Source organism: Mastomys coucha, unplaced genomic scaffold (genome assembly GCF_008632895.1).
Source record: "Mastomys coucha isolate ucsf_1 unplaced genomic scaffold, UCSF_Mcou_1 pScaffold3, whole genome shotgun sequence".
NCBI classification, from domain to species: domain Eukaryota; kingdom Metazoa; phylum Chordata; class Mammalia; order Rodentia; family Muridae; genus Mastomys; species Mastomys coucha.
This window is the reverse complement of record NW_022196909.1, coordinates 54,956,199-54,981,070: the sequence shown is the minus strand read 5'-3', so window position 1 is coordinate 54,981,070 and position 24,872 is coordinate 54,956,199. Positions and strand designations below refer to the sequence as shown.

Sequence of the window (24,872 nt, the reverse complement as noted above, 5' to 3'; positions counted from 1 at the left end):
ATTATTTTTGACTATTGTTGGAGAAACAGAGAAGTCAATATCCTGGTGCCAGATGGCAACTTATTGTGGAAAGCCTATAAATGTTGAAGAGAGATTCCACAGGAAATGAGACCACAAAATGACATTGTCACCACACTGGCAGTTAATGATCCAGTACTAAGACAAACAGAAGTCGCTCTCAAAAGAAAATCATTGTTCTTTTTCAAATGTCCTCCATAATTCTCACACAATTAAACATACTAATGACAATGGATGAGTCATGAATAAGATCTGATCTATTCAAAAATTACCTTTCTAAAATGTTCTTTTATAACACTGAAATGCCATAGTATAATAGATTCTATTTTTGTATCCCAAAGAAATGATTTTGAAGAAAGAAGGTCTCTGTTTTCAGATGTTGTATGTGTTGGCTAACAATGTTTACTAATATCTGACCCTGATCAAGAGATTTCCTTAGATCAAGAAGTGCCAATAGTTTCAGTATCCTGGGGAAGATTTATTTATATACTGACATTTAATGTGACTTATTATAAGTAAAAATATCTTTTTTCCTCATGATAGATGATAAAAAGTCAATATAACATGATTTAATCATTCAGGAATGCGTTTCTAAGTGATCAACTATGCTTATATGATCTTATCAAATAGCCAGATTCATTGAGCTTACCTATTCAAAAAAATAGCAATTGTTTTCTTCACCGACCTTAATATTATTCCTGACAATCTTAACACTAGCACAAAAAAGAACATAAAGCTAAGATAGGTAAAATCAAAAATTAACAAATAAGTTACAAAATTGGCAAAATTGTGTGTTTTATTACATGAAATAGTTAAATACAATCATCTATGCACTGAAAAATGTAAAAAGAAATATAATTTGCACTATGATTATTTTTTACAGAATTCCAAACTTATCACAGAAAATAAGAAGGGTATTTAGTAGTATAGGCATTAAGCCTAATTTGTATCTTGAAATAAAATTAAAATACACACTGAGTAGATTCTTTTCTCTGGTACATCTTATTTACATAGACAGGTGAACTTAAAGGCATGTTATAATGTACATATACACTATACATGAACCTCCCAAATGCCTCTCAGTACTATGTATATACTACGATTATTAATTATTAGTAAATTATTCTCTTGTATTTATCAAGCCACTTTTCTTAACGTCATTTTCTGTCAGGATTGTATGTTGCTTCATTTTTGTGACATGAGAAAAAGCTTAGAAATCATAAAACCTTGAGTAGATCTACACAATAAATGATAGGAATTTAATATGTTGCTCAATGTTAGGTTTGACAACATTTAACCAGAAAATAAAGGCCAATACTGGTAGCTTTAAAGATAACTGGGGTTCTTTGTCAATATATACTTGAAGGCATTAGCACATTGAATTTGCAAAGGTACAAGACACAATTGTTTTCCAAAGAATTCAACAATTTCCTAATTTCAACAATTAGGTTTGAACACTTCAATTTCTTTGAGGAAATCTTGAATTCTTAATAGATCATGAAAGGTATAAGCTCACACTCATTCTTAAAGGGACAATTTTTTTTAATTGTACGTGCGTGTGTATCTTTTTACTTCTGTATAGAGGTATACTCATGTAAATATGTGTTCATGGATACTAGAAATTGTCCAATCCCCTGCACTTACAAGCAATAATAAGGCACCACACATGGCTGGAAGAAACCAAACTCATTATTCTATCTAAGATCATGAAATACTTTTAATCCAAGTCACCTCTATAGCCCCCTTAAAAGAAAAAATAGTCTCACAGCTCTGATAAGGTAAAAATTATTTGATTAGAAGTTTTTGAAGTATTTACTGACAAGTACATAGATACATTATATTACTAGATGAGCATAAAAGAGCTATTTAAATCTGTTTCTAATAGCCATATACAGAGTCATCACATGATGTCAAAATGTCAGTTAGATGAGCAGCAATAAAATCTGGCATGACAAATCCTGTGTCATACCTGGTTAACCAAGATGTGCTTGCACAACCAGATTGTGCCAAATCAGGAAATATGCAGAGTGCATATAAACAGCTCGGACTATTATCTGATGTTACCTTTCTTCTTCCAGCAGAACAACACCTCAGTCTGCTCTGAAACCAACAGTAAGTAGCACTCCTTTCTTATGAGATCAAATTTCTAATGGAGTACATTTACAACTCAGCAACACTGAAAATTTACAGTTAATAATTGCATGTTATAAAAGAATCATACTGATAATTTTATTGAGAACAATTGTTTTTATTTAATTGCATAAAGCTAAATACATGATTTATGTAGCTTATTTGTTATCTTGGAAATAATTTTGTACAGAGATAATGGGAATGATTAAATCAGAAATAATGTCTATGATTTTTGCCAAGTAGTTCTGGTAGTGGTATCTTTACTAAAACTATGATTTAAGAGCATATGGATTTTATTTAAAATATGTTTCTGTACAGTGATATAAATGTTTTTAGAATATGAATGAGAAGGTACCATTGCTACTAATTTTAAATTTGTCAAAACAACATTATAGCCATGAACTTGAAATAAATGTGTTATTGGTGATCAACAGCAGAAAACATAACTTGTCCATAAAATACATTCAAGTCAAGCACAAAACAAAACATATAATTTTTGTGGTCATAGCTGAATATATTCTGGTAACTTGTAGATTAATTACTTGTATAAATTGTATATATAAAAAAGCACAGAAGAACTTTTTGTTTGGAGCAGACAAAAATGTTTATGGAGAATAAAAAGCAGTAAAAGTTACAATAAGTTTAAATCCTGAAAACTATTAGATAATGGATTGATAATTTATGAGATGAAGGGTGAATTGAAGAAATGAGTGACAGAAATTTCAAGAATTGTAGATCAGGTACAGTTTAGAATGTCAGTGCTACTGCTTAGCAAATTCAAGAAAGCAAGGACATTCCTTTTTGGAAATGGAAAAAAATACTTTGTAGAAATTGACAAGATTGTTTTTGTAACATGTTTGTCCATAATGATTTCTAGCAGTTTGATAGAACTTATGGTCTCTGTTGACTGATTCACACTTCAGAAAAACATGACAAAGCAATCAAGAGTGAGGATTACATATTATACTGAAATTTAGAAATATTACAATAGATAATTGGGAGAATATGACTTGTTAGAATCATGTTATTTTTTTTCTGTAATGTGCTCCTCCTATGTACTTCTGCTGGGGTTTTAATGACATAGTTCCATGTCTACATAACCTTTAAAGCAGTGCAGTCTTAGGCTTTCAGAACTGAAGGCTTTGATGTCATAGAGATGGTGCTTCTGTTTTAGTTCTGCTGCATGAGTTCTTATGATACCTCATGAAGGTATCTTAATGGTTAAGTTCTTATGATACCTCATCACATTAAATCTCTAATACTGAGATTGCTCATGTGTAGAGTGGAGTATTGAGTCACAGTATCTCCCAACTAGGTTTTTATGGGTTTGAAATGAAGCCCATAGACAAGTGACACCAAGCACATAGTCATTGTATCTATGTTATTGTGAGGTCCTAAGTTAGGGCAAGGGGTGCTTTGACACATTTCATAAAATTACTTATTTATGCTTTGTATCCATCCCACAACAATCTTCAGTTATTAAATGTAGAATAAGAAAAACTTTTCATATTAGTTAGGGAAAATCATTAAATAGTCATTTAAAAAGCAAACTGTGAGTGCTGCCAAGATGGTTTGGTAGACAATGCACATGTTCTATACAAGCATGGGGGCCAGAGTTCAAATCACTAGAGCCCATGTAAAATCCAAATGGGTATGGCTGCATGCTATTTATTTCAATGCTGACAGAGGCTGAGACAGACTGTACCTAGAGTAATTTGTGTAGTCACACCAACTAAAATGTTGAGCTCTGAGTGCTCTAATAGATCCTGGCTCAACTTAGATGAGGGAAAGCAATTGAGTAAGCCACCTCATGTCTGCCTCTAGTGTCCACATGCAAGGATACACATATACTTGCATACTGGCATACATTCAGATGTTTGTGTGATTGTGCATAGGTGTGTGGGTGTTCTACAGAATACCATTAATAAAAGAATGTGTTCCAAATTATTTAAATGGTTTCTTTCTCTATTTTTGAATATGCATTTACCATGTTCAAAATTAATGAATTATATAATTTACCACATATGTAAAATATGATGCTGAAATTCTAAGATTTTGGAGGTTTAGTCTTGGTATTTTGGACCAGACATTGAGAGTAAATATGTTAATACGCTGAACACAAAAGCCAAGTTTAGGACATTGGTCAAAAAATATAGTGGAGGTGTGTGTGGTAGTATACAAATATGTCTCAGTACTTGAAAACTCTAAGGCAAGGTTGTTCATTTGAATCCAGACTGGGATACATAGTGAAATCTTGTTTCAAAAGGAAGAGAAAGAGATGGGTGGTGGCTCACACCTTTCATCTCAGCACTCAGGCACTAGAAGCAGGTGGATCTCTGTGATTTCAAGTCCAGTTTGATCTACAGAGGAAAGTTTCACCACAGTCAGGGCTAAATGAAGAAACCCTGTCTTGACAAAATAAAAACAAATCAAATCAACCAACACCGCCCACCCACCCCCCCCAAAAAAGTAAGAGAAAACATGTTTAGTGAATAAATAACAAACAAACATATCCTCAGTAGAGAACATTCTAGCTAGTTTTATGTCACCTTGTGTTATATTAGAGGAGGAAACCTTACTTGAGAAAACACTTCCAAAAGATCATGTTGCGTGCAGATCAACTTTTAGGAAATTTTCTCAGTTTCTGATTGATGAGGAAGGCCCCAATCTATTCTGGGAGATGCCAGTTCTGGGCAGGAAGCCCTAAGCTCCATAAGAAAACTAAACAAGTCATTTGGAACAAATTAGTAACATCACCCCTCCATGGTGCCTGCATCAAACCTGCCTCCAGTTTCCTTCCTTGAGATCCCACTTTGGCTTCTCTCAGTGGGCTGTGCTTTGGGATATGTAAGTCATATAAACCCTCTCCAAGTTGTTTGTGGTCACGCTGTTTCATCACAGCTAAGACACAGGACTTGCCCAGGTTTTTTAAAAACACCAGAACCCAACAGGAGTGATATGATACACCTTTACTTCTAATCAGAAGATGTGTTTATAAGTTATATTTATCATGGGGTAGGAAGCACTTATCCAGAAAGGGATTAGTTATACCATGTTAGTGCCCTGTCGTGGTAATAGCTAGAAGCTATTGATATTCTTGGAAGGACAAAGAAAGAATTGCTAGATTTCTAGACCTGAAGAGAGGACCGACATGGATTTCAGTGTGTTGGGAAGAAGCTAATGACCCAGAGGATTCATGGGTCTGTTACTCAGAACGCCGTGTACTAAGCATCATAATTCATGTCTTTTTTTCCTTTTTTGTTGTCTAGCCATGGCATTAATGCTAGTGCTGTTGTTCCTGGCTGCTGTATTGCACCCATCCCTTCTTCAAGATGACTATGAGGTATGGGTAAGGTTCAGGAGAACTTAGGCAGCTCCAAAGGCTATGCTAATAAGCAACTAGATCACTCTTCAAAGTTTTAAAAGACCAGGGTGTGTAATAAGTCGCAAAGTATTCATTGATAGTTGACATTATTTTTAAAGCTGTCACAAATGAACTAGTAGCCCTAATTACAAGTGAATATTAAATATAGTTAGGCTGATTAAATTAAAATGGTTATGTTTATACAATAACTAAATGAACAGGTATACATTCATTACACATAGTAAATATCAAAGAAAAGGTTGGAGACAAATATATCATGGTAGATTTTGTATGAAGAAGAATTAAATTGTATTTTTGCTATATAATTTAAATATTAATATTGATATTAATTAAAATACCCTTTTCTTTTTAATGTGGTCAAGAAATTAAACTTACACATTGTGTTTGAATTATATTTGTATTGGAATTTTTATGTCTCTGGATTTATTTCCTGACAGTTTCTGTTCTAAGAATCATTATTATTTTTATATAATAATGTAAAGCTTCCTCACAGAAACTTCATATTATATTCCAAATAGCACAACTTTATCATACATATTTCTGTATCACATTTTCATAGATATTGTGTAATATATTACTTGTCTATTTTCAATTTTAAAAATTTGCTAGAATATAGCTAGGGATGATACTAAAAACACTTGCCTAGCATGCATAAATCCCTGGGATTGATCCTCAGCAACATACCCCCACACACACACACATACACACACAAAAACACTCATACAGAGCTGTTAAATATATCAACTATGCAAATAATAAATATATACATGAGACAAATATCAATTATTTATAATATGTTCTTATATTTAGATAATCCCAGTGAAGCTTAGCCTTCCTTTAAATGATGGAGTATGTAGGACTACTACTAAAAGTTAAAAGCATTACACATTGCTCATATGTAATGTAACCCTCATGCTCTTCTCTGGCCTGGGCATCAGACACAACTGGAATTCATCAAGAATAGGGAGTGCCAGTAACTGGATAAACTTATTTTGGAATATAAGCTGTATGTGTTTTGGGTTTTTTTGTTACCACAACCAAATTAGCAATCTAGATACTATTTATAATCCAGGTGTTCATTCAAGTTATTTGTATTCCCAGTTTCTTTCCTAAAGTCATTATGTTTTATAGTACCTTTGAAGCATATATTCTTCTTCCCTTCTTCCCTGAACCCTCACTTTTCTCTTTGGTCTACTGGTATCTCTTCAGAGAATTTCAAGATACAAATAGCAGAACAATTCAGAGTCACATTTGATTAGTGAAGGTGCTTTGAGAGTTACCATGAAGAACTGATTTCCCTGTCACTCATTTCCGCTCCGTCTTAAATTTGTGCTAATATAATTGCACTAGGTTATATTACCTATCCAATATAAGCCCTTTAACAAGATTTATCCCCACATTTCCATGTTTGTAGTATTGGTACCATTGCCTGTTAAGAAACTAGAAGCATTATTGTCTCTTGAATTTTTAGTTACCAAGGAAGGTAGCACATCAAGCAGAAAATAATAATGTCTTTCTCAGAAGCCATATATTATGTCTTTAGAAAGGTGACAATCCTAAGTAGAGTTTTCAGCTTAAAATGGAATTTCTAAGGAAATATACCTTAGTGGATTAGTACATTTACTGCTCTTATAAACTATACTTTGGTTTCCATTAACTACCTCAGGTGGCTTACCTCCATAACTCCATCTCCAAGGGATCTGCTACCCTATTCTGGCCTCTACAGGCGTTGTGCTCATTTAAACAAACATATACACTTAATTAAAACCAAGTGTTTTTAGAAAATGATACCTTTTTTAATAAATAAACATTGAAGGTATAGAAACATTGTTTCTATACTTTACAATAAAATATGAGGATTTTCCAGCAACGACTTAAAAATGTACATTCTTTCTGTCTTAGAAATCACTAGCCATGAGAAATCCCTTGGCTCAAGGCATTCATTACTGCATTCAGAACATGAAACAACAGCTAGATGTGGACATGTAGCAAATACTGGCAATATGGTGTGATTTGATCTATGTGTGTAATGTCTGCAGAAACTTGAGGTAAATAAGCACTGCAGGAAAGAGAAACAACTTATTCCAGAAGTAAGATAAAATGTATGTTAAGATCTGTCTATTGATACTTAAGCTATAACAACTTGCTCTACACTATAAAATAAGAGAAGATTTGAAGTATGTTTCTACCAGCAAGGGGTTTTTATATCTCTGCCTATCCATGTGATATCACTCTACCTACCTGTCCCACACAAACACAAGAACATGAAATTAGATATCCGCTTCTGAGTTAACAAGTTTATTTATGCTCACTGAATTGTAAAGCCAACAATACTTGAAAAATTCAAGAACCTATTGCTTACAAATTGAGTTGGCTATTATATTAAATAAAATTCTTAGATGTGATCACAAAATCCCATTAAAATTCTCTTATTTAAGAGATAATTGAATACACACATGCAGTGTGTCTAGTACTCAGTAATCTCATAAGCTTCCAAATTCTTTGTCAGAGTTTGGCTATCTCTTTCAAAGATCTATAGTAAATTATATATTTCACCCCTTAAAACTTCCTTGCTATGGCCTAATTGTGTGGGAATGACTTAAGGTTCTATAACATGCATGACTATCATTATAAGCTTCTCTTAAATAAATATTGACATTTGTAGCTTCAGAAGTTCTATTTTTTTTTACTTTTACTTTGACATGCCATGAATTCATACCTTATTCTCAAATTTTCTATTTAAAATGTTTCTGATGAAAAGTAACAGGTGTTGTTAATGTTTAGTTTTAAAGTCAATGACGAATATTGTCTGAGTACTGTAATAATGACCTCCATTCACCTGAGCCGTCATTTCCACCATTTTATGTAACCTTATCATACACTAACGTGAGTTTTATCTTATTTCCCTTTAGAGTATAAGTCTTGAGGATCTGTCAACCACTAAAACATCAGTCCAAGAAGAGATTGTAAACAAGCACAATGAATTGAGACGAATGGTTTCTCCATCTGGTAGTGACTTACTACAAATGGTGAGGGCTCATATCAGGACCGTGCATTTGGAGAGCTGTGTTTAGATCCTGCTGATAGCACCTGGCTTCTCCTGTATTGTTTAAAACAATATGGCTCTATTTTAGCATCTATTTTAAAAATATACTTATTGTTTTATGTGCATGAGTATCTGTGTATGTATGTGTGTCTATATTTTATGAGATGCATGTAAGATCGGAGTCCTTTCTCTCCTTCTATGTCTTCAGCCATGATATGATTAGAGTAGAATTTATTAAATTTATTAATTTCCCTTTATAACAGTGAGTCATTGGAGCAATATCAGTCGTATTCACAGAACTAAAAAAAAATCTTTTGACTTTTCTGTTTAGTGACAAGGTACTGTGTTATTTCCTCTCTCTCTCTCTCTCTCTCTCTCTCTCTCTCTCTCTCTCTCTCTCTCTCTCTCTGTCTGTCTCTCTCTCTCTCTCTTAATCTAAGGTCAGGACATCTCTACGTTATGACCTTTCATCTAAACAGTCTACTGTCTTGGATCCAGATCTAAAGTGTATATTTCTTTTAAATTCATTCAACCTGTAAAAATGAAACTAGCATTTATGAGGCAACTTTTTACAGGTGTAAAAATAGTCTGGGAGTGTCCCCATAGTAAGTGCTTCTTGTAGTACATCAATTGCCTAAAGTCTTTATGGTTCCTGTTATGACTTCCATAAGTCACTAACTAGCCCATTAAATATTTTAGTATTTTTGGTGATCTTGGGAAGATTTGAACTTCTTTGAAATATAAAAAGGCATATATAAATGGGAGGAACTTTGGATATAGGTTATAAAACTACCAAGCATACAATGACAGGAGGAAAAGATGCTGTGGAAGGTATGGGAAGAGGAAGGAAATAGAACATGTGTGACATCAAAGGGAGGCTGTGGATGAGAAGGCATGGAATGATAAGCAGGATCAGGAAGATGTGAGAGAAAAGCATGAAGAAATAAGCTTATTATATGTCACAATGGAAAGTTCCAAAGTTGATAACATATGCTAACATAAAAATTTAGATATATGCTATATTGTGTATTGATTGTGATTAAAGTCATATGGTGCCTACAGAAATCTTGCAATGATATATGCCAGTCTTACCAGCCTGCCTGAAGAGATAATGTATCTTTGAGGTTTATATTATTAGATATAGCTATCTTCTTTCCTTTTTCTCTTTAGGAATGGAATCATGATGCTCAAGTGAATGCTCAGGATTGGGCAGACAAGTGCACATACAGTCACAGTCCTATAGAATTCAGGACAACCAGTACGTAAACTCAAAATCACTTATGTGTGAATGGAGAGTAACACAGGAGGGCCTAGTTTCTGGTATTGTGCTAACAAGACTTTGCATAGCAAACACCTATTCTGATACTGTCTTTTAAAAAAAAAGTTAAATATCTCTGGAACATGATGTCTAAGAGAGGCTCCATATTATGCTAACTGGGTGTTTAATATTTTACATAAACTCTCCCACAATGCCACCTTTGTGTCTTGTAACTAGAACACAAGTGAAACAAGGTAGGGATCATCTCTTTCTCTCCTTTAAAGATTTAAACTCTTGTCTGGATGAAACTACTAATTAAAGTAATATGAAGAGGACTTAAAATTAGAATCTCTTTTTAATTTTATCCTATTATTTTTTTTATTTATGTATGTATGTGTCTTATGTATATATGCACATGTGAATGTATGTGCTTATACAGAAGATTGCCTCTAGAAATCAGAAGAAGACATTGAAAATACAATGAAGTTACAGTGGTTGTAACCCATCCTTTATGGATGCTACAAGTTGAATTCAAGTCTGCTAAAGTAGCAGAATACATATGCTCTTACCCGTTGAGCCGATTTCCAACCCTCTGTAATTAGAATATCTAAATTTCTGTCATTTAAGCCAGTATCTTTTTTCTTTTTTCTTTTTTCTTTTTTTATTTTCTTTTTTTCTTTTTCGAGACAGGGTTTCTCTTTCCCTGTGTAGCCCTGGCTGTCCTGGAACTCACTCTGTAGACCAGGCTGGCCTCGAACTCAGAAATCCCCTGCCTCTGCCTCCGAAGTGTTGGGATTAAAGGCGTGTGCCACCACTGCCCAGCTTAAGTCAGTATCTTATCTCTCTTGTTTTGTTATTTTATTTTTGTTTTTATATTTTTTTTGTGTTTTGAGTCTAGGTTTCTCTCTGTATTCTAGGCTGCTCTGGAATGTACCATGTAGCCCAGGCTAGCCTGGAACTCACATAGATCTGCCTGCCTCTGCTTCTAGAGTGCTGAGATTAAAGACATATACCACCATAAGTGGTATTTTATCTTAGGATGTGATTTGTTTTATGTTTACAATATATATTTTTAGTTATAAAAATTTATTTAATCTGAGCAACTAATTCTTCATTTTTCTTAAGAAATATCAAATATTTTCATTACCTTTCCTAACTTTTATTATTTTTGGTTTGGTGGGATACAGGTCTCACTATTTAGTACAGGATGTATTCAAATAAATAGTCTTCCAACTTTAGCTTCCTAAATACTGGAATTGTGTGTGTGTTAAAGACAGCAATGTGTATGTGCAACCTCTGTCTTCATTTTGGTGACAGCAACTTATGTATATTCTGGGTGGCTGAAAATTATAATAAGTTAAAAATAAATTATGAGACATAATCTCTACACCTGGAAGTAAAGAAATTATGAGAAAATAAATAATGATAGTATAAACATAATATGTAATACATAATAAACATGAGATATAATATTTCTTGAAATATTAGAAATGGTAATCTCTGGATGAATTTGAAAATAATTTAATTATCTCTTATTGAGGTTGTACTTCTTAGTTATTACTATTTTAATAACATAATGGTTAAAAAGTTTATTTAAAATGCTTTAACATTCAGTTAAAGTATAAAATAATTTTGAATTTGCAGAGATTGAGAAAATACTAACCAATTTATTAGGTGTTAAAAGTTATCTTTTCTCCATTCTTGGAAGAATATTTAACTCATGAAATTTTAATTTTGTAATTAAGGCATGGCCTATAAACTTTGAAAGTATTGTTCCTTCTGTTTTGTTTGCTTTGTACTTGTAAGTTTTAAGTAATGACTATAAAGAAGGCTTACACAAAACAATAATACTAAATTTGTAACATTTCACATAAAAAATCTCTAGTTAGAACAGGAGAGAAATTTAACAAGTTAGTATTTTTCTAAGAGTTCAAATCAACATTTGTTACATATGAGGCACATACACACAAATACACCCTCTCTCACACATATTCACATAGGTATGGAGAATTTAATGTGCCAATGAATCAATTCAAGGAGAGACAATACTGTGAGAAAGACTTCTGTAACTATTCAGTTAATATGGTGTTCAGTCCACGTATTGAATATCTGCGGCTACTGTTCAGATAAATGATCAAGTCTGAGGCATGCCTCTTAGGAAATAATCAAAAGTAACTGTGAGCAATGTCTTTAAAGAGCAGGAACTTTGCTTATATAACCCCCTTCTCCCCTACCTCTGTCTCTGTCTCTGTCTCTCATTCTGTGTGTGTGTTTGTGTGTGTGTGTGTGTGTGTGTGTTATTTTTCTTTCCTGCTGCCTTAATGGATGGTATATTTTTTCCCATAGATTTAAGATGTGGTGAGAATTTGTTCATGTCAAATTACCTTGCATCATGGTCTTCTGTAATCCAAGACTGGTATAATGAAATAAATGATTTTGCCTTTGGTTTTGGCCCAAAAGAACCTGATAGTAAAGTTGGACATTATACTCAGGTAAGAAAAAATATTCTTTCTATAAATGAGAGGCAAGAGAATGAGTTGAATTACTTGACTAGGGCTACACATCAGCTTTATATGGCTCCTGAAGGAGCATGGGAACAGTCTTCCTGAAGTTTTCTTTCCAGACCGCCTGACAGCTGATTTCCAGCCAATAGTGACTGCTTTAGCAAAAATTATACAATTGTGCCTCAATCGAGGCCACTGTCAAATAGAGCCTCCCAAAGCTAAGAGAGAAAGGAAAGTGCTAAGGAGATCCTGAGTGGCTGATTGGGGAGAAGATCCAGAGATGACATAGGCAGGATTCTAAGGCAAGCATTTTTGTTTGTTTGTTTTGTTTTTACCTCCAATAAAGCACCACAAGGAAAAGCAAATTGGAGAGGAAAGGGTTTATTTGGTTTATACTTCCAGGTTGCTGTTCATCACCAAAGGAAGTGAGGACAAGAATTTAGACACTGCAGGAACCTGGAAGCAGGAGCTGATACAGATGCTATGGAGGGTGTGACTTGTATGTTTCCTGTGCCTTGCTCAGCCCTCTTTCTTGTAGAATCTAGGACCACCCACCCAGAGATGGCCCAACTACCATAGGCTGGGCAGTTCTTCATTGATCAGTAACTATGACTTACATCTAGATGTTAGAGAGGTAGTTTTTCACCTAAGGCTTCTTCTCTGATGACTCTAACTTTGTCAAGTTGCTATACAAAACAACCAGTACAACTGTCCCCTTGTCAAATTGACACACAAACATACACATTCCTTTTAAAGCCACAAACTCTTTTTTTGCTCACCCCCAAGATCTCGTATTAAAATACAAATAACTTAAAAAGTCCCAGTCTTTACAAATTCAAGAGCATTAAAATTTCAATCCCTTTTAAAATTAAAAATCTCTTCTAAAAGTTTAGTCTTTCAGGAGTATATGCTGGCAAAATTTAAAATTAAATACATTTCTTCAAGAGGGAAGAAGCAGAGCAAGCTACAGCTAAACCCCAAGAGTATTAATAACACAATGTCCAGTGTCTTGGATTCATGCATGATCTTCTGGGCTCCTCCAAATGGCTTGGGTTACCTCTCTATCTCTGTCCCCTGTGACATACCCGGCTTGTCTTCTAGGTGCCTGCTGGCTGGCTCCATTTCACTGATGCTGCTGTGGTGGTGGCATGGTATTTTAATTTCCAGAATGCTGAGGTCTTCTGCTACAACTGGGCTGCACTTTCAGAATTATCTTCTCATGGGCTCTCTTCCTGGTACCAAGCCTCAATTTTATTGCATGACCCCTTCAGTCCTGGGCCTTCAACTACCACTGAGGTTGCACTGTCATCAATGGCCTCTCCTGGCCTCTTACATTGACAACCTTTTGCTATTCTCCATGACCCTTTCATGCCTTCAAAACAACTAACATTTGTGGGACTCTTTTACATTACCAAGTCCATCTGCCAGCAAAAGGTACAGCTTTGGCCACAACATCTGCAACACAGTTACTCTGTGCTCTCAGGAGAACACTTCCCAGCAGATTTTACCTCAGGGATGCTAGCCTTTTCTTAATCATCACTAATCTTATCTCCAGCTAACCAACATCAATTGTCTCCAAAACACAAAAGTTTACTTCAGTAGTTCTGGTATCTTGTTAATGACAGTTGGTTTTTCAAATCCAGCTTTAAAAAAAAAACAAAAAAAAAAAAAAAAAAAAAAAAAAAAAAAAAAAAAAAAAACCATAAAATCTTAATGCAAATTAGAAAATTACCCTAATAGAGTCTTTAATCTTCCCTTTGAAACTTCACATGCCAGGCATCCCTGTTTGGTACTGTTCAACATTCTTATCTTCCAAGCTCCTAAATCTTCCCTCAGAGTTCTTAATATTCAATGGCTTACCTAGCTCAAAGTTCCAAAGTCCTTCCAAAATCCTCCCCAAAATATGGTCAGGGATATCTCACAGCAATACCCTACTATGGTTTTATGAAAATACGTAATATTAAGGTTCTCTAGGGTCACATAACTTATGGAATGAATCTCTCTCTCTCTCTCCCTTTTCCCTCTCTCTCCCTCTCTCCTTCTCTCTCTTCCTCTCTCTCTCTTCCTCTCTCCCTCCTTCTCTCTCTCTCTCCCTCTCCCTCTCTCTCATATTTAGATTTGACATCCTAAACGGATGTACCTCAAGAGATACTGCTACTTATTCTAAATTTATAATGCATTATGGTTGTATGAGGGATAGCTATATCATATTATACATTATTATGACCTGATTATTGTTTATGCATCTGTGGTTGTATAAGGGATAGTCATATCATATTAGGCATTATTATCACCTAGTTATTGTTTTCATTTGGACATGAAATATGATTTGTGTCAAAATGACAAGGGGTGGATTATGATGGATATTCTTGGTTGCCAACATAACCATATCTGGAGTGTACTACAACAAAAACTGTATGCATATCTGTTTTCTGGATCTGAAGGCAAGAAGACAATATGTCTTTTATCAGGATCTTGAGGCTGGAAGACACAAGCTTTTGATGCAGTTCTTGAGGTGGGATGACACACACTTTTCATCTGTATTAACATATATCTTTAATCAAGATCTTTAGGCACACCTTTAATCTGGGCCAAATCTTCTGCTGGAGGCCTATATAAGGACAATGAAAGAAGGAAGGGTTCATTCACTCTTCACATGCTTAAATTTTCTTGTCCAGCATGTTCACTGGAGTCTACTTCTTTAGGATTCCAGGTTATACAGAGGACCAGCTGAAATATGTCAGTGTAGGACTGAGCAACTACTAGATGTTTGGACTTTCCATTCACAGCTGGTTATTGCTTGATTAGTTGGATTGCAATCTGTAAGTCATTCCAATACACATACACATTCATTTCATAAGTTTCTGTGACTCTAGAGAACCTTGGCTAATGCAGCAGGAAGCAACTCCAACTCCTTGATCTGATCAGATCCTACAGGCTGAGATACTTGAGCTGAAACCTTGTTTCAGGAAGGAACCAAGAAATTCAAGGTCAGATCTCTACACAAAAGCACTCACAATATTCAACCTCCAGGAAATATAAATAACTACAGAGTGGTAGCTTTCTTCCGGACTTGACCAGAAAGGTTTGCAAACCAGTCATGATCCCTATTCACCTGAGGAGGAAGATGCTCATGCCCATGTGTTAACATCCAATGAACACCGTTTCTGTGATTCTGGGAGGAATTTATGGTCACTTTGATGGCTGACTAGGAATTGATATGATATCCAGATTACGCTTTTGTAGTTTATTGTCTAGAAGGTAGGAAGCAGAGAAATTCTACATCTCACCAGGGTCCTCATGGATTCTTTGATGTATTTCATTTTGACATGAAGATTATAGGCCTCAGCCCAGTGTTCTGTATCATCATCATCTTGGAACCTGTCAAAAATGCACTAGAAGAACACCAGAGTCTCTGAGATGAAGCTGAAGCAGTTGTTAGCCTCACTAATCTCCCCTATATGCTTTCTGTAAGCTTTGCTGAACAAGCTGTCCAAAATCAGGCCCCAAGGGCCCTTTTAACATTTGTAGTCTGATTCAATAATTTAAGTATGTCCAGAAAGCATATAGAAACAAAGTCTACCAAAGGTGTTTTAAGTCTACATTTTCTATTTGTTTTTCTGCATTATCTTTCTCTCTGACACATGTTCCATATTCATCCCTGGGTGTGCAGGTTGTTTGGAATTCAACTTTCCAAGTTGCATGTGGAGTTACTGAATGTCCTGAAAATCCACTGAGATTCTATTATGTTTGTCATTATTGTCCTGGGTAAGTATGCAATTTAGAGTTCATTTTCAACAACATCAAATGCAATTTAACATTATTAATTATCATAGTATAAAAAAATTAAAGATACACATTATACATGGAAAGGGAAATACAAACCAATTTGTCTTAGGTTTTCTATTCCTGCACAAATATCATGACCAAGAGACAAGTTGGGGAGGAAAGTATTTATTCAGCTTATATTTCAATATTGCTCTTCAAGACTCAAGGAAGTCAAACTGGAACTCAAGCAGGTCAGGAAGCAGGAGCTGAAGTAGAGGCCATGGAGTGATGTTCCTTTCTGGCTTGCTTCCCTTGGCTTGCTCAGGTTGCTTTCTTATAGAACCTAAGACTAAGAGTGCAGAGATGGTACCACCCACAAGGGGCCCTCTCCCCTTGATCACTAACTGAGAAAATGCCTTAGTTGGATCTCATGGAAGCATTTCCTCACCTGAAGCTCCTTTCTTTGTGGTAACTCCAGCTTGTGTCAAGTTGACACACAAAACCAGCCAGTATTATTGACCCCTTGTCAACTTGACACATAAACATATCACTACTAAGTGTCAACCCTTACTTTCTTATTATCTTCAAGATCTAAATAACTTTAAAAATCCCATACTCTTTGCAAATTCTTAAAATTTTAATCCCTTTAAAATATTCAATCTCTTTTAAAATTCAAAGTCCTTTCACAATTAAAAGTCTCTTAACTGTGGGCTCCACTAAAATATTTCCCATAGTTGAAACTTATTATACAAAATTTTTGAAATGGCCAAATCATCAGTTCCATAAATCACACTCAGAAACTTTCACCCTATGCTTAAAGGTTATTTTTCTTCCACTTTCGGTTGGAATTTTCTAGACTCATGGTGACCACAAAGCACAGGGATTGTTAGAGTCAATTTTTTAGTTATTGCTATGTTCATAGTTTACAAACAAATCTGTAGTTATTAGACCAGGGGTGATCATTAGTGAATAACACAGGATAGTGCTTGTAGAGTTTCCATTCCAACTAGTCCTATTTCTGATTCTATAGGCTGTTATCTCTTCTTACAATTTTTATCTTTTGAGAATTTCATATAGGAATATTGAATTTGCATAATTTTTATCATTCCCTCTCTTTCCCCCAATCTTCCAAGCCCACATTCCCTCTCAAATTTATTATTCCATCTTTAAATTTTATTGTTACACACACATGTTCTATACATATATGTATATATCATGACACACATCTATACATATATGTATATACATAACACCCACAATACCACTAAGTTCATTTAGTGTTGCTCTGATGTTTAAGTGTTTGGAGTTTACCACTTTGTACTGGATAACCTATCAGGAGTCTCCACCTTCAAGAGTCCCTTTCTTAACATCCATGATTATGCATAGCTCTTATCTAAAGCAATATAGCCTTTTGGTTGCCTCTCAGGACTTGAAGATGAGACACTTTGGCTTAAATCATCAAACACTTGAGACCCAGGAGGTGGAGGAAGTGATGTGGAACGGACTTGGAAGGCTGCTTCCTGCAGAATTGCTCTCATAGTACTAGAATATGCTATGTAAGCTGACAAGGGAGAAAATAATCAACAAATTTATCCTCCAGTAAAGCCATAACAATGACCGGCCCAGCTGCTATTTTTCCAAAGCCTTATTTTTGTGGATCTATTTATGCATGTGCACATAGCCACAAAGACCAGAAAATGGCACTAAATCCCCTGGACCTGGAGTTAAAAGTGGTCATGACCTACTTTACGTGGGTGTTGGGAATCAAACCCGAACCCTCTGCAAGAACACCAAATTTTCTTAACTACTGTACCACCTTTCCAACCTCTTGTTGCTACCTACCTATAAAAATTTATTAAATCAGACTTCAAAGGCATTTAAAGAAGTCCTTAATATATTTTAAATAATTAAGAAAGATAAAATCTTAACTCTCTGCTTCTCAGAATTTCCTAAAAATTCTGAAAAACCCATTCATTCAGATCTTGATTTTAAAATAAAAAGCTTACTAATGAAGCAAACAAACCGTTTGAGCTCTTAAAACATTTCCAGTGACTAGATCGAATGTATATTCATAACCTGTCAACTTTTTTCTTTTAAAAAAGATTTTAATTACATCTGCATGTCTCTCTCTGTGTATATGTGTTTGTGCACATTGATGCAGATGCCTGGGGCGGGGGCGTGGGGGAATCAGATTTCCTGGAACTGGCATCACAGAGAGTTGTAACCCACCTGAAATGGGTACTAGGAATCAAACTCCAAGTATTGCCCAAAGAAATGGGCAGTCTTAACTGCTGAGACATCCTTCCGTCTTTATTTGTATCTTTTCATATAAGAAACCTATCTAACAGAGGAAGAGAGTGTCTCTAAATCATTGTTTTTAAATGATTCAATTGTATACTGTAAGTAATACAGACGGTGTAGCATCTCAGTTCAAGAGAAAGATCATGAGATAATTTTCAAGCATGTTTCTGTTGTTAAGTATAATAAAAAGAAAGAAGCTATTGAAATCCACACAGCTGTCTGGGCAAATAAGAAGCATCATGAACCTAGGAGAGTCAGATATTATTAAAGAGAAGCAAGTGACAGAGGTTGTGCAACACTTTGTCTTTTCTACTTTTAAATTGTTCATAGAATCTGTGTTCTGCATATAGAGTAGTGGTTCTGCTAAAAGCCCTTGGACTGAACACACACACACACACACACACACACACACACACACACACCACACACTCACCACACACACACACACACCACTCTTGGTGCAATGAAGAGTCTGATTTCTCTGTATTTTTCTATGACAATCAGTGAAGAAGTGATACTTAGGCACAGTCTAGCCACAGTCAGAATACTGCTACCTTCAGATGATTTTTATAAAACATCTTACTTTAATATCCTAATTTTCGATAAGCATAAAGTCTCATATGTTCCTGTTACATTTAGACACTGCCAAACTTTCATAAACATAAAGTCTTACAATTATTCACTTAAGTTCTTGAAACTCAACCTGTCACTTGGTCACGTGTTCTATGTTTCAGGATTTATAGCTTTTTTTCTGTAACTACCAAACTGATAAATAGTAGCTTTTCCACATAACCAGCATTCTGTATTTCATTGTCTTAGGAATTTTCCAGGTTTATCAAGTAATAAAGAGGGTATTTTAAGATTAAAATATCTCTAGACCTTTAGACTCTTATTAGTATTTCAGTTTTTCAGGTTCTGAGGCAATGGTTGATGAAAAAATTGGGCATGGATTAAATATCTCCTTACTATACATCTTTATTAGAATACTCTGAGGAAATGCTAGGTTTTTGTTATGGTATAACTGAAGCCTTTAACAATCCAAATACATATATGAATTATCTATATATGGCTATAGCTCTAAATCTATCTATCTATCTATCTATCTATCTATTATTTATCTATCTATCTATAACTTGGTGATATATGCAAGCATTAGTGTATAAACAGAAAAATTAAAATCATCTCAATTTTGCATATCAAATTTCAGTGGCAATTATGTAAGAAGACTATACACACCTTACACAGAAGGAGAGCCTTGTGCAAGCTGTCCTGATCACTGTGAAGATGGGCTGTGCAGTAAGTTTATTAACATACTCATATAATAACGTAAAATGACAATCTGTTTTAAGACTTAATAGTATGACTTACTTGCAAGAGAGAAAAATGTACTTAACATCATTTAAAGGTTTTTCAATTAATTAATTTATTCCCTTTACATTCCAATCGCAGCTCTCTCCTTCTCCCTCACATAGTCCCTCTTTCACCCCTCCCCTTCACCTCTGAGGAGGAGGAGGTGACTCTCTGGGTACCAGCCCACTGTGGCACCTTAAGTCACTAAATCACTGCAAGATTAAGCACATTATCTCCCACTAAGGCCAGTCAAGGCAGTCTAATTAGGGGAATGGGATCAAGAAGCAGATAACAGTAAAAATAAGTCCCCTCCTGTTTTGGAACCCTACAAAGACCAAGTTGTACATCTGCTAATATGTTAGCATCAGTGTTTGTTTGTTTGTTTGTTTGTTTTGTTTTTTTGAACTACAGATTTTCTTTTGTTTGAAGATCTACAGATCTTATTTTGAATTCTTTGGTAATTGAGAGTTTCCAATTCTCTGAGAGTGTATGAGCTGAATATAGGTTTGTGAGCTCTAGATATATATCAAAGACTTGACAAAGATTATAGAGTACTGAATTTAGAATAGACTTTGTCGCCACTGGTGAACGTCTACATATAAGTATATAATAATCAGAACAACCTTCTCCACTACATACTATTCCAAGTCTGTATTCATAAGATTACCTCCTCTGACATGAGAGAACATCCTAGAATGAAGTTAATGTCTATAGCATGTAATTTTAATGTCTAGCCCTATGTGCTGTCTCCTGGATCCCTAGGCTACCTTGCTAAACTAACTAAACCAGTTTAACCTGAAATGCTTGAAGCTACTTCTCACATTTCTCAGACCATCCACCCTCTGTGGCTGGCCTGCAGAATGCCAGCTACCCCTCACTCAGCTCCCCTTAGCCCCGTGAAATGAAAACACTAAAGACTGATACTATACCAACCAGATTGATAACAGTAAATTTCCAGCCCCAAAACACCCACTCAAAGAACACACAACTCAGTGAATGTAAATACAAGCAGCACGCCTAGACTGGGCAAATACACAACTCAGTGAATGTAAATACAAGCAGCATGCCTAGACTGGGCAAAGACTCTCCTCTACTGCTCAGCTATGAAATCCCTAGCTACTTGCACCTCCTCCAGGCCACATGGGTCTGTTCCATCTTCTACCTCTTCTTCCATCTTCTTCTCTCTGTGTCCTCATGCTGGTCTTCTCCTCTTCCTCCTTCTCTCTCTAAAACTTTCAGCTCTGCCTTCCACTGCCCAATTGCAGGCCCTAGCCTTTATTTGCCCAATTAAGATTTTATCTGACATTACCTGAGTGTGTGATCTCCACCTCTTCCAGGCACCCCTCTTGAGGGAGCACATAATACAAACAGCAATCTAAAAGACATATCCAGTATTTTCATAGAAAGAGGCCAGTAGGCACAGCTGGTATAGAACATTTTAATGAAACTTGTTTTGCTGAGAATACAAAGTTTAAATATTAGCCATATTAAAGATTAAAAGCACTTGCATAATAACTACCATTGTAGTGAAGTTCTTTTTTAATACTTATTTTTATTTCATATTATGAATATTTGGTTGCATTTATGTGCATGTATTTATGTGTACCACTGTGCTTTTTAACCCTGGAGAACAGAAACAAGCATTGGAACTGAAGTCGCAGGTGGCCATAAGCTTCCATGTGGACAGTGAACACAAAAAGCAGGTTCTCCACAAGAATATCAAAGGCTCCTAATCAATAAGCCACCTTTACAACAACTAGATAGTCCGGTTTTACAAAAAAACCACTCCATTTAATTTTCTTAAGCTTTTGTGAGTGAAGAAGTCAATCAATTAGACAAAGCTACAGTCTAAAAGATATCCATTAATTTGTTCAATTCCCTTGTTCCAATTCATATAAGTTTTATTTTGTTACAATTAACAGAGGAAAATAATAATGAACTAAGGGATGTTTTTGTTCTTTATTTCAGCCAATAGTTGTGGATATGAAGATGATTATTCTAACTGTGAAGAGCTGAAGAAGATGGTAACCTGTAAAGATCGAGTTGTTAAAAAAGGTTGCAAAGCTACATGCTACTGTGAAGGCAAAATTCATTAAATTTCCAATACACATGATCAGGACCATGTAGAGAAAGACCATACCCTCTACTTAGGCTTATCATATCCCACCAAAAAAAGTATAGGTTTAGTACATTGAAATAATTGCAGATGGTAAAGATTCTGTTTCTTATTCTATTTCTTTCTATTTTGCAGAAATCATTTACCCCAAAATATTTTAAAATAACAAAATTGATAATACATTTGAACCTTCACATATGAAATCTCTGACACCTTTACGGAGTCAAACGTAGCTAACGATTATCCATTGTCTGTATGACTAAAGTCACTAAACTGGCTTGAAAATATGAATCACGTACCCAGAGCACAATGAAGTAAGGAAATAGACAGTATATAGTTCCTCTGTAATGGTCACATCTATTCTAGCTCTACCTAGTTAACTATATCTCTGGAGAAACATTCACATTAATTTTCTTTTATTTCTTCTCACCATTCATTATTCTTCACATTCATTATAATCAGTAGTTTAAATTCTAAGGTACTATTTACATTTTAGTTGTTGGATTTTTAAGAATGATATTAAAATATACTGTAATAAACAGAATTTGCTTGTTCAAGGGGCATTAAAATTGTTTGCTTTAGAAAAAAATAAATAAATCTTAATCTTATCATATTAATCATTCCTTAGTATTTGTTTAAACTGGAGTTATTTGGAGTTTGTTTACTCCAAATATGATATTTTAATATTTATGATACCTTTTACTTGATTTTTATTTACATTAAAGTTGTCAGCCTTCAGAAGAGTTTATTATAATCAACTTATACCTCAATTAATAATCAACAGTGGATCCAGCTTGGCAAGTACTCCTGACTTTACCCCTACCATGGTATATCTAATGTATAGATCTATCCTGATCACACATCCTCTATAGAGTCTGGTGAGTCCTGTGGAGCTTAGCTCATTCATAAAATCTCAACATTCAGACTCAGTTATTCTAGTTGCACATTCTATGCCCTGGGCTAACCCTGAAGCACCTTAGAATATAACATCAGACATGAAACCAATGAAAGTAATCTACATCCTCTAGTCTCATTGCAAAAACACATTATGTGCAGCCTAAGTACCATCACCCTATCCCCCCAGATCCACTAGTCTTACAGAAATATTTCTCAAAGAGAATTTCTGCAGGATACAAAATCTCAAAACAAAATATCAAGAATTTTGAGAATTTTAAAGAAGATATGAACAAACATCCCAAAACCAATCAACTAAACAAACAAGCAAAACCAGGTATATCCTGCCAAATAAAATGATGAAGATAATTCAAGATTTAAAAACTATATTTAGTAATAGAAAGAAAGTCCACCTGAGTTTATAATGGGATTAAGAGACTAACAAAAGCTCATGAGAAGGAAGGTAGAATGGATTAGATAGATGATAGAATGTCAGGAATTAGAGAAAAAAATTGAATTAGGTCCTTCAAGCAAAGAATATGTAAAATTAAACACACACACACACACACACACACACACACACACACAGAGGAAAGAAGCATGCAAAAAAAATTCTGTACTATGTAAACACAAAATCTTGGAATTATAGGCATTGAAGACAGAGAAAAATCCCAGATCAATGGCATAGACTATAATTTCAAGATCACAGAAAAATTCTCCAAATTTAGGACAGACATATTCATATAGACACAAGAAGCACATAGAACTTCAAGTAGATAAGACCAGAAGAGAGATACTCACTAAAGAGTATATTTAAAGCACTAAATATGTAGAACATAGAGAGAATAGTGAAAGCTGAAAAATAAAGACACAGGTCAAATATAAAAGACAACCCATCAAATTAATGGGTGATTTCTCAATAGAAACCACAACATCCACAGGAGCCTCGAGCAATGTATTTCATGTTCTAAAAGACCGTGAGTACCAACCTAGATTCCTGTTCTCAGCAAACATATCTCAATAGCTAAAAGAGAAATAAAAATTTTACATGGCAAAGCATAAAGAATTCATGCCCAGCCAAACAGTGATGGCACATGCCTTTTATCCTAGCACTTGGGAGATGGAGTCAGGCAAATTTCTGAGTTCAAGGCCAGCCCGGTTGACTGAGTGAGTTCCAGGACAGCCAGAGCTACACAAAGAAACCCTGTCTCTAAAAACCACATAGATAGATAGATAGATAGATAGATAGATAGATAGATAGATAGATAGATAGATACATAAATAAATAGATAAATATTTTTTCATCCCACCAAATTAGACCTAGAGAGAGTGCTTTTAACAACACTTCAGACTAAGAAGAATAAGAATAGAGTAGAGGTAATATAAGGAGAATAAATAAAATTATAACTATTGAAAAATAAATTACAATTAAGAATACAAACAATAGCAACAACAAACAACAGCAAGAAGAACACCAAAAACAAAACCCAAGGAGAAAGACAAACAAAAACTACCAAGGAAGTACAGAACAAAATAGCCACCTTCCCTCCAGGAACATTGTGTCTATTTTGTGTTTCCCAAGTACTTCTGGGCATGTGTCCTATGCTAGACTGTAACTCATATATTCAATAACATTCCACTGGAGAAAATTGTTTTTCTCTATGATCTTTGTCTTTGTTTTGGGGGACAGGGAGAGAAACGATATCATGTTCAATGGATAGAGAATCAGAGAGAATTGGAAGATGCTTAGGGAGGAGAACAATAATAAAATCAAAACTATATATACTTAAAACAAAATTTTGAAGAAGGGGCTGGAGAGACTGTTCAGTGGTTGGGAGCACCAGCTTCTCTTCCAGAGTTCCTGGGTTGAATTCTCAGCAACTAAATGGCACCATGCCACCTCACAACTGTTTGTAACACCAGTTCCATGTGATCTGACACCCTTACACACACACACATGCATACAGGCAAAACACTAAAGTACATAAAAATCAATAAATAAATATGTGTATGTGTATGTGTGTGTGAGAGAGAGAGAGGGAGGCAGGGAGGGAGAGAAAGGGAGAGAGAGAGAGAGAGAGAGAGAGAGAGAGAGAGAGAGA

General features: G+C 35.0%; 1 protein-coding gene and 1 long non-coding RNA gene across 2 annotated transcripts in view; one reads left to right on the top strand and one right to left on the bottom strand.

Annotated features, from left to right (window-relative positions):
* The window catches only part of LOC116075149 (cysteine-rich secretory protein 1-like), a 38,043-nt gene extending 16,177 nt beyond the window's left edge, over positions 1-21,866 (top strand). The window contains exons 2-9 of the mRNA XM_031348163.1: positions 2,097-2,130; positions 5,418-5,491; positions 8,446-8,562; positions 9,750-9,837; positions 12,184-12,329; positions 16,015-16,109; positions 19,618-19,706; positions 21,729-21,866. Of these exons, the coding sequence (XP_031204023.1) occupies positions 2,097-2,130; positions 5,418-5,491; positions 8,446-8,562; positions 9,750-9,837; positions 12,184-12,329; positions 16,015-16,109; positions 19,618-19,706; positions 21,729-21,856 (771 nt within the window). The 3' untranslated portion in view covers positions 21,857-21,866. The remainder of the gene's footprint in view (positions 1-2,096; positions 2,131-5,417; positions 5,492-8,445; positions 8,563-9,749; positions 9,838-12,183; positions 12,330-16,014; positions 16,110-19,617; positions 19,707-21,728) is intronic.
* The window catches only part of LOC116075150, an 8,224-nt gene continuing 4,539 nt past the window's right edge, over positions 21,188-24,872 (bottom strand). Inside the window, exon 3 of the long non-coding RNA XR_004112440.1 lies at positions 21,188-21,789. This is a non-coding gene — a long non-coding RNA (uncharacterized LOC116075150). The remainder of the gene's footprint in view (positions 21,790-24,872) is intronic.